A 9654-nucleotide genomic window follows, 5' to 3' on the forward strand; every position below is an offset into this window, starting at 1 on the left:
ACGGGCAAAACCGAAACGCGGGGTGGGAGACTGAAACACAGCAAACAAATACAGCAGAGAGCCCACACGAGACTCCTGCAACCGAGGGTGCCCAGAAAGCTGCGGGGTGGCTGACGGCTGGCACAGTACTAAGGGAAAAGCCGCTTACAACACACCTGGCAGAGGAGAGGTTTGGGTTTTCTCCTGCCAGTAACTGGACAGCCAGAGTAGTGAGTGTTGCAGAGTTTAGGTTTATTTCACAGATCTGTCCATCAAAAATTAAATACCAGGTTTCGCCTTTTTTTTAAACACTGAACAAATATGTACAAAATATGAACAATGTGAGGTATAAAACCACAAGACTTTTAAAGAAAACTAGTATGTACAGAGGCAGATACGTATACAATAGGCATTATCTTCCCATGGCCATGTGCTTCACTTATGCCCTGCAGCTGATGCCAGTTTCTGTCCTGCAGCAGGGCCCTATCACTCCCTGCATTTTCTTCTCAAATATGAAATCCATAAAAAACAGTGCTAGAGATTTTAAAGGAGAAAAATATTTTTTTCCTGCAAATGGAACCATCCAAACTGTGAGGCAAAATTCTCAAAAATCTGAGAAGGCACATTTCATCTCACACAAGAAGGAAAAGGAATCTGTCTGATCACTCTACCTGGCAAACAGAAGGAGGTCTCAGTAGAGAGCACATAAAAGGGTGTGAGTATAAGGCACTTCTCGGGATGGTCAAATCCTTCCCTATATCACAGAACATGTTTCTCTGCTTACAAAGGGCGTTTAAATTAATCTATTTAAAGTACGTTTGTTTACACATATAAAGGGCTTAGTCCTGCAATCTGTACTCACTTCCACACTAGTTAGAGTTTTGCCTGATCACCGACAGCAGCTGATTCAGACCCTCTCCACCACCATGAGTAAGGACAGGGAGCAGGATAATATTCCAGTTAGAACATTGATTATTGTACAAATATATCTTACAATTAAATACAAACCATGGTCCTTTAACCAAATTAGAGATGCCAAAACTGAACTGTTTGCAGAAAATACATCTTTCTTTCTCTGCTTGTTATAAAATTAGTCTATTTGGTGATGTTTTTTTCTTTCAATGTAACGGTGAAAGTTTTCTCCTGTAGCACAATAATCTTTCAAACCAGCCCCTGGTAAAGTGCAAGCCGAGTTAGGTCCGCTCTCTGCAGGGGACTGTTAGTGGGCAGCAGTGTAATAGCCTTTATCACCTTCAATGTCCACTTCTTGATCAGAGTCATCAGAGACATCTGACTCCAGGTCCTCCTGTGAGGCTGGTGAGGGGGTGTACTGTGAGCCATCCAGAGAGACCTCCTTACCCTTCTGCTCGGGGCTCTGGCAGCTCTCCGGCCTTTGGTCACTGTGACTGTCAGCACCTTCTACTTCTTCTTTTTTGGCAGCCTGCGGGTTCTCCTGCAATGAAACAATCCTGCTTGGTACAGAACTAGAGGCCACAGAGACAGGAGGCCAGGGAATTCCAGCTGTGCCGTGTGGGAAAACCACCTTGCAGAAAAAGGCAGGTGTCCTGCTGCCTCCCTGGGCCTCCTGCCTATAAACCTGCCCGAGTGGGACAGGGCCGGGCGAGGGCTCTGATCCCACTCCCTCACAGCCACAGGGGCTGCTGCCGTGAATAGGGCTCCTTGGCGATGGTTATCGCAGCCACTTCAAAAGAGTCAGGAGCTGCTGGAGCCCAGGAACCTCTGAACTTTTGTCTTTAGCAAAGCAAATGTTTATTATGAGTCTACAAACACCGACACACAGCTTCCTCCTGCCCTGATCTGTCTTTAATTACACCCGACAGCAAGAGGAGGGAGGTTGAATCCATCAGTGGTCCAAAAGCAAATGGAAAAAAATTACTAATTAAGCTAAAACTCAACATTAAAACACTCACCACTAAAACCAAACCAAACCCCTTTTTGTGAAGGCAAGAGTACCCCTGTGCTGGCACCTGTCTGGAGAGCCCAGTCCCCTAAGAGGGCATGAAATGCTACGTGAAAGAAAAAGCAGGCAGAGGCACGTACCCATGATATAACCGTGCGGGCTTGGAGAAATGGATGTGACTGAATGAAAAGGAGGAAATGACTTAAAATGGCCGAGATCCCAAGCGAGCTCTCCGGACACTGTGGCATGGGTTGGGCCCTAGGCGGCCTCTTGCCAGAATAATAGGACTTTTTTAAAAAATCAACTGAAGATTGAGTTAAACTCAGGTGAAGGTCACAGAAGAGATTCATCTAGAGCATCGTACCGTGATTAGTTTACTTTTCTCTTTACTTTTATAATAAAGGCAAATTTTGCCAGTAAAACGAGTGCACCCATGTCACACTTGCTGAAGCAAGACTTAGGCCAAAATGTTGGAATTTTTCAAAAATGTTTCAGCCAAGGGACCTCAGTTTTGCAGAGTCCCCGTGTGCCATAAAAACCCCTAAATAATTATCTGCTTGAGCATGATTTCTAAGGGAAGGGAAACTGCTTTAACTTCTTAGGCTCATGTATTGTAACTGCTTGTGAAAGGAAGGTAAAATCTACTCAATTTTCCACATGGCTCCTCAAAACAAACAAGGTGTTTGTACCTGCTTTCTCCCAATGTTAGCAAAATACATCAACTTGTATTTATTAAGAGAGGGCATTTTAAAACACCAGTTAATATTCTTCAAAAAAACTGCCTAAGTAATTTACTGACAATTACTTATCTTCTCAACGTTAATTGGCTAAACAACATATGGGTTTACAAAACAATTACCGTGGAGTTTTAATAGGTGGTGTGTGAAACACGGGCATAATTGATATAGGAACTGCATTAGAAGCTTTTAACGTTAGTGCTGCCTGAACGAGCCCTCATGGATTCCAGCATGACTATTTGTCTTTTTAATCAAGGTGAAGAGGTTAAACAGCCTTTCAGATGACTTTTGCATACAACCTGGAATAGGCGAGCACGGCGTAAGATAAGACAATTAAAATACTTATTTCTATAGAAACAGAAACATCTACGTACCTGCTTTAGACGCCTCCATTTGGCTCTGCGATTCTGAAACCAGGTTTTGACCTGAGCAACGACAATGAGAAAAGGCGCGGGGTAGCCAGTTAGTGCCCAGAGCCTTACCCAAGCCACAAGCAAAAAGCAAGAACCTGCCAAAAACCCCTTCCCTGCTGACCCTGAGCCAGCCTGGGAGTGATGCACCGCCAGCAGCTGCACGGAGGGGCCTGGATCGAACGAGAAGGGGGTGCGGTTCCCCGGGGCGGGGGCACGGCCTCACCTGCCTCTCGCTGAGCTGCAGCATCTTGGCCAGACGCTTCCTCTCTGGCGGGGAGAGGTATTTCTGCGTCTCGAACTTCTTCTCCAGCTCGATGGTCTGGTCGTTGGAGAAGCGGACCTGCCCCCCCTTCCTCTTGTGCAGCGGCCGCTGGATGAAGGGGCTCCACAGCAGCGGCTTCCCTACAAACAGAGGCACAGCGCCGAGGGTCACTGGCCGGCCGCGGACACGCGTGACTGCGGAGCCCCTGCCCCGGCCTGGTAGCGCGCCGGGTCCAGGGCTCGCTAATTTCCTTTGCCTGATTTTATTTCTCTCAGTTCCTACTCTGATCTTTCCCCTCTCTGATTTTTTCCTCTCCGCCAAACGGAGAGACCAGTTGAAGTCACTTTACGGGCTTTGGCAACATTTCCGTCAATGTGTTTCCTGTTGGTCTATCTCGCAAAGAAAGAGACAAAAAAAAAAAAAAGACCTTTGCTTCCTTCTGCTCTTTCATTGCGATGCCCTAAAGAAACCGTCTCCCTTTCGCTGAGCCAGTGCCCGGGTCTCTGAGGAGAGCGGGGACATCGCGGGGCTGGGCACGGGTTATGCACCAACAGGAGGGCACTGGGCTTCTAGGAAGAAGAGCCCGCATGTCCCCCACCTTCGGCTGGGGGTTTGCCCGCCAGAGGCCGCGGGGCGCCCGACAGGCTCACCCGGGGCCAGGTGAGGGGCGAGGCGGTGCAGGCAGCGACACGCCGGGGAACCGGCCCCACTGCGGAGCCGCAGCCGCGTCCCGGGGCAGGAGGCTCCGGCCAGTGCTACTGAGTCACGCTGTTTGTCTTTCTGCCTGCACCCTTTGCAATTTGCTGCATTGTTTTTCGAGATTTTGCTTGCGTCAGGCTTTAGTAATTCTGGTGCAAAACAGACTCAAAAAATAGGAAGCAACTGGTTATTTTAGCTGTCATAAAGTCACATCCCACACAGAGGAAATGAACAATATCAGAAAAACGGATCCCGGCTATCAGAAGTCGAGTGTTTCCTGAATTTGTCTGTATTGAGGATGTCGATAAAGTAATCAGCAATGTGCACGACTCCCGGGGAAGAGCCTGCTTCAGGCGGCCAGGAAAACACTTAACAGCTTCTGAAACCAGATTTACTCCTATCGAGAGCTCAAGGTTTCCTGTATGAACGGAAAGGGTCAGCCTCTTTCACTGCACAAATGTGGTGAGTCAGGTCCAGTTTTGCAATCACTAAGAACAAGTGCTGCAGCCCGGGCACGGGGCTCAGCCCCCGCAGAGGGGTCGCTTCCCGGCCAAAGGCGCCAAGTAGCCACCAGTGCCCCCGACCCGGCCCGGCCCGGCCCGAGCCGACCCGCAGAGGAACCTCGGGGGCCCCAGCGAGCGGAGCCGGCCTCTTGACTGTTTTTCAAGTCATCCGCAGGAAAGACTGAGATCTGCCATGCGATCTCCAAGCATAATTAAAACTCCCCACCAAAACCACACGCGACATCACTAAGGACATTCTCAGAGTCACTTGGTTTGAAGGAAAACAAATCTGAGTCACGGCGGCCGCGCACTGTGGTCTCGCTGACAGACCCGGAGCACGGCACGTCCCTAATTTACTGTAAATCAGATGGGGGCCGGAGGGAGCCGGGGGAGCACAGAGAAGCGGCGGGGCAGGCGGGAAAGGGGACCGCTTTCGGGCACTTCCCATTTACCCCTGCCCCGACGGCGGGATGGGGACGGGACGAGAAGTGCGCCGGAGCCGGGGAGGGCGGAGGGGGGACGCATGGCTTACCCAGGGGGTCCTGGCGGATCAGGGCGTGCGCGTAGTCGCCGACGGCTCGGGGAAAGGAGTAGAGGGGCCCGGCGTAGGCGCCGGTGCCATAGGTGGCGGCGAGGTGGTGGGAGAAGGCCGGGTGGACGGGGGTCGGCTCGTAGATGGGGGTCCGGTAGGGGGACACCAGGCTGGTGAAGGAGGAGTTGGGCGACGGCAGCGTCGGCGGCGGCGGGGCGGGCAGGGAGTGGGGGGCCGGAGCGGCGGCGGGGCCGCGGCCCAGGATGTCCTCGATGTAGAAGGGCGTGGGGTGCGCGGGCTGGAGCAGCGGCGTGGGCGCGTACAGCGGGACGCCGACGCCCAGGGCCGCCGGCGCCGCGCCCGGAGGCTGGTACTGCATGGCGCGGTCGCCGCCCGCGCACCCCCGCGCCCCCGGCCGCCCCTGCGGAAAGCCGGCCCCGACCGCGGCAGCTGGGTGCTGGCACCGCCGCCGCGGGTTTCTCTGGGCTCGGGTTACCCTTCGATAGGTTTCTATTGGCGCGGGGCGGAGCCCGCGTGGTCTCTGTCCCCTTCCTGCCACGGCGCCGTCTGGCCAATGAGCCCGGCCAGAGAAGGGGGAAACCACCCCCCGCCGGCAAACACTCCCCCGCCTCCTGGAGCGAGCTCCCCGCGGCGCCAATCAACCACCGCCGCAGCCCGGGGGAACCCGCGCCAGCGGGGCGCGATCCGTCGCCCGCCGGGCCCCGACGGCAGAGAGGCCCCGGCGCCTCCCGCAGAGGTTGTCCCTCCTCTGCCGGCGCACGGCGGAGCGTCAGCCGGTGCTCGGGCTTCCCCGTGGGGTGCGCGCTGACCACTGCAGCGTGGCCCTGGCGCGGACCGAGGCAGAAGGCACGTAGCGGTCGGGCAGCCCCCATGCGGCCCGGGGACCTCTCTCTTGGAAAAGTCCGCGCTGGCGCTTCGCCTGACTGCGTGCACCCGGAACGAGTGGGGGGAGTCTGTGGGTGGCGGGGCAGCACAGGCTCCTGCCCCGTGCTCGGGACAGGGCCGAGAGCCCGGCGTGGCGAAGCAGGAAGTGGCGCCGGGCTGCTCGCGTCCCGCTTGGCTCCGGCCGCCAGCACCGGGCGGCAGACTGGGGGGCGATGGGGCGGCCGGGGGCCGCGCCGGGCTGGGGTCCAGTGCCCGACGGCCCGGGCTGGAAAAGCGGCATGACGGCCCGAGCAGCGCCACCTGTGCTCCGTCGATTAGATTTTTATGATCCCGCCAGGTGATTCCCCCTGCCCCGCAGCTCCCAGCGGGAGACACGCGCTCCGTCCGGGCGTCGCGACTCCGCTCCCAGGGCCGCCCCTCGCCAGCACCGCTATCGGCCAGATTTGGGCTAGGGGTGGTGGGAGGTGTGAGGAAGGGGCAGCGACCCTCGCTCTGCCTGCTCCCCTCAAGCACCCGGGGCCTGGCCCGACGGCAGCGGCTGGCGCGGCCGGTCCTTCTCCCGCTCCCTGCGAGCGGAGGCGACAGGTGCGCCCTGCGTGTCCGCGGACCCCGCCGTGTCCCGTCTTCCTCGCACGCCCCCGTGCTGACAGCGAGCACGGAAAGCTGTTAAGGAATAGCAGGTGCTGGTATAACTCTGGGTTGGCTTTTTTTTCTTAAAAAAAAAGGAAAACAAAAAAAGAAAAAAAAAAGGTCTGCAGTTCAAACCCACGAAGATCTTAATAACAGGCTCAGAGCAAGACGAAAGGGTGTTGGTGAAATGAAAAACAAAAAAAATATATTTTTTAATAATACAGAGAGGTTAGGTTTTCTTTTTCTTTACATTGTTAACAAATGCCAAAACTCACCTTTAAAGCGTGGTCTTGTGTCTTGTAAATATCAGGTACACGTAAAGCGAGCTGACACTTTTGATTATTTTTTCTCTGTGTTCAGTCTCCCGGGCATTGCTCTTTCCAAGGGGCTTAGTTAATGTTTTCATCTGGAAGTGTTGGATTTGCAGCTTGATTTGCTTAATAAATGTACAGTAAACCGATGACCCGTTGCCCTCTGGAATAACGACGTGCATGATATGAGGCAGCAGAATGGAGGGCCCCCACAATATTTTACAAGCTGTCGATTCAAAATCTTGAGAACAAGTTTATGCAAAAAGAAAAAAAATGTTTTGCTGTATTTTTGGAAAACAAATAAATAGAGGAAGAGATTATTCTTTTCTGACTTTTATACAAGCAATAGGCCTTGTTAAAAGGAAGTTTTAATGACACAGTTATTACATTCCACTACCACTGCATAATCCCTAACAAGAAAAATGAAGCACTTAATTTTGCAGTTCTACAGAACCGCCCCTTTCAAATTCAATTGTTAGACCTCAGCCTTCCTCTTTCCACGGGTTGAAGACTATTAAATCCGCATTCATGAAATGTCACATTTATTGAACTACATAATTTTTTAATATCACTAGTGCAGGTTTTATAGTTGATTTTATTGTTTTTATGGCCATTCGGGGCTCTAAAACCCGGATTTTTTCAATGTTGTCCTTATAATTTTTTTCACACAGTCAGAACTAATAAAATAGAACAGTTGTGACTTTTTAATGCAAGGGGTCTCGGAGTTTCAATATTTTCACTCTGCTGGATACTAAAACCAATAAAAATACATGAGATTTTAATTATTTTCTGGATTAAATAAAACCTTTTCCTTTTCGCTTGGAACATACATTTTGTTTGTAGTTTCTGTCGTGAGGGAGACAATGCAACATCAGACAAAATACTTTATTACCAATATTGTTGCAATGAATATTGTTTTGTCCGGGTTTTACAGTCTAAAAAGAATTTAAAGAAAGGTGCTGTAGATCGCGGCAACCAAGACAGCGCTTGAGTATTTCTATTATTTCTTCTCCAGGTTCCGTCTGGAAAGCTCTCCAATTTCTCTGGAAAACCCTGAGCGGGGGGGCGTGGAAGTGGGGGGGGGTGGTGGAGAGAGAAGCCTTGGGAGAGAGAGAAAATATAGGCGTTTCTCGATTGAAAGAGGACTGCTTTCACATTAATTTTCTTGGTATGCACTTGAAACACCACCAATGTTTCCTGCTAATCTGGGGATTTCTGGAGGGCGGCGGGGCGGGATGCGTGCATCCCCGCACTGGCACGGTCTCAGCCCGGAGGAATCGGCTGGAGAACTCATTATTTTGTGTAATAACTTCGGGGCCCTGTCTTCCCCTTCACTTTCCGTGAAATCACCAGCCTTCGAGGAGTCCTGAGCTCAAGGAAAAAATAATAATAAAAATCAAGGCCCCCACTTGCTGCAGGCGGCGCAGCTGCCAGCCCCGACGGTGGAGCCGGGCGGGACCGGGCTGCGCCGCTGCCGCCCGGGCGCGCTCCTCGCGGGGCGGACGGAAAGAGCGGCTCCGGCCGGAGGAAGCCGGCCAGAATGTGCCGCTCCGTGTGTCCCCTGAGGTCGGGAAGGGTCGGACGGGCGGCCCGGGCGAAGCAGCGGTGTGCCGGCTGCCACCGGCCGCCCCACGAGTGATGCTGCCGCGCTGGCCTCGCAGGACGGTGCACCCGGGGCTCCGCTGCAAGCCCGGCCCAGCCTCGCCTATCAGCTGCTTTGAGCCAGTTTCCGCCCCTTCCAGCCCTTGTCCTGCGTGGAGCTCCGGGCAGCTTTCCCCGAGGCCCGCGGTCCACAGGTGCCTCGATGGGGGAAGCCTTTACCGGAGGAAGCGGCACCCGCGGGCTCCGGTGGGGCTCTGGAGCCTCCCGTCGGCCGCCGCCGACCCCGTCCCCGTCCCGTCCCGGTTCTGCGGGGAGCCGACAGCCCCGCGGCGGCGGAGCCCAGTCCCGCTCCGCGGCCCGGCTGCGGGTGGTCGGCTCTCCCTCTGCCCCAGCCCCGGGGCGGGGCCGCAGCACCGCTTTAATTTAGCGTTTATGTGTCACCGTGTTCGTGAGCGGCTTTTACGGGGCGGCGGTAACACGAAACACCTGGACGGCGGCACCGCGGGCGCGCACGGCGGGGGTGGGCGCGGGCGGCTGTGGCGGAGGGCGCTGGGCTGCGCTGGCCTGTCCTCAGGCCGCTGCGTTAAAATAAAATAAGAATAATTTTTAAAATCAAAACCGCGATCCTCCGTGTCAGAAAATCAGGAAATGAAAGCTTCCAAAACCAGCGACACACGCCAGGCGGTATTTCCACCGCACCCACGATTATCTGTGATAAACGCCTCGATAAGCAGAATATTCCTGATTCCTGGGGTGGTTATATCGGGCAATACATAAACCGGTCAGCAATTTATAGGTGAGTGTGCCTGGAATCACAGAATACTTTCCTTTGCCTCACGGATTGCTGGCACTAACATGTTCCTCGCCGGTTTCTGCTCTCCAAACTGGGATTTTCACCCACAATCGCACTCTCTGTGACACTACAGGCTTCGGCAGAGTTACACCAGAGATGGTTCATTCCTAGCTACAATAACTGCGTTTGGCTCTACAGAATTAGTGAGCAAATCACCAAAACGCCATCCCTTTTAACAGCTAGAGCAGGCTATCGGCAGGGTCATTCCCTAATGCTACAGGGCACTTTCCAAGAGGATCCAGCCCACAGCCATTCCACCCCTTCCCATTATTGAAAATATTTCAAGACTTTTCCAAGAGAGGTGAG

At 53.6% G+C, this 9654-nt stretch overlaps 1 protein-coding gene across 1 annotated transcript; it reads right to left on the reverse strand.

The window, feature by feature from the left end:
* Positions 1-210: 210 nt before the first annotated feature.
* HHEX (hematopoietically expressed homeobox) lies at positions 211-5440 on the reverse strand. The gene is made up of 4 exons (XM_030240900.2): positions 5047-5440; positions 3274-3452; positions 3012-3062; positions 211-1432 (listed from the first exon to the last, which is right to left on the reverse strand). The coding sequence occupies exons 1-4, from the start codon at positions 5423-5425 to the stop codon at positions 1199-1201; spliced, it is 843 nt and encodes a 280-aa protein (XP_030096760.1). The 5' UTR covers positions 5426-5440; the 3' UTR covers positions 211-1198.
* Between the last annotated feature and the right edge of the window lie 4214 nt (positions 5441-9654).

This window comes from Serinus canaria, chromosome 6 (assembly GCF_022539315.1).
Source record: "Serinus canaria isolate serCan28SL12 chromosome 6, serCan2020, whole genome shotgun sequence".
NCBI lineage: Eukaryota > Metazoa > Chordata > Aves > Passeriformes > Fringillidae > Serinus > Serinus canaria.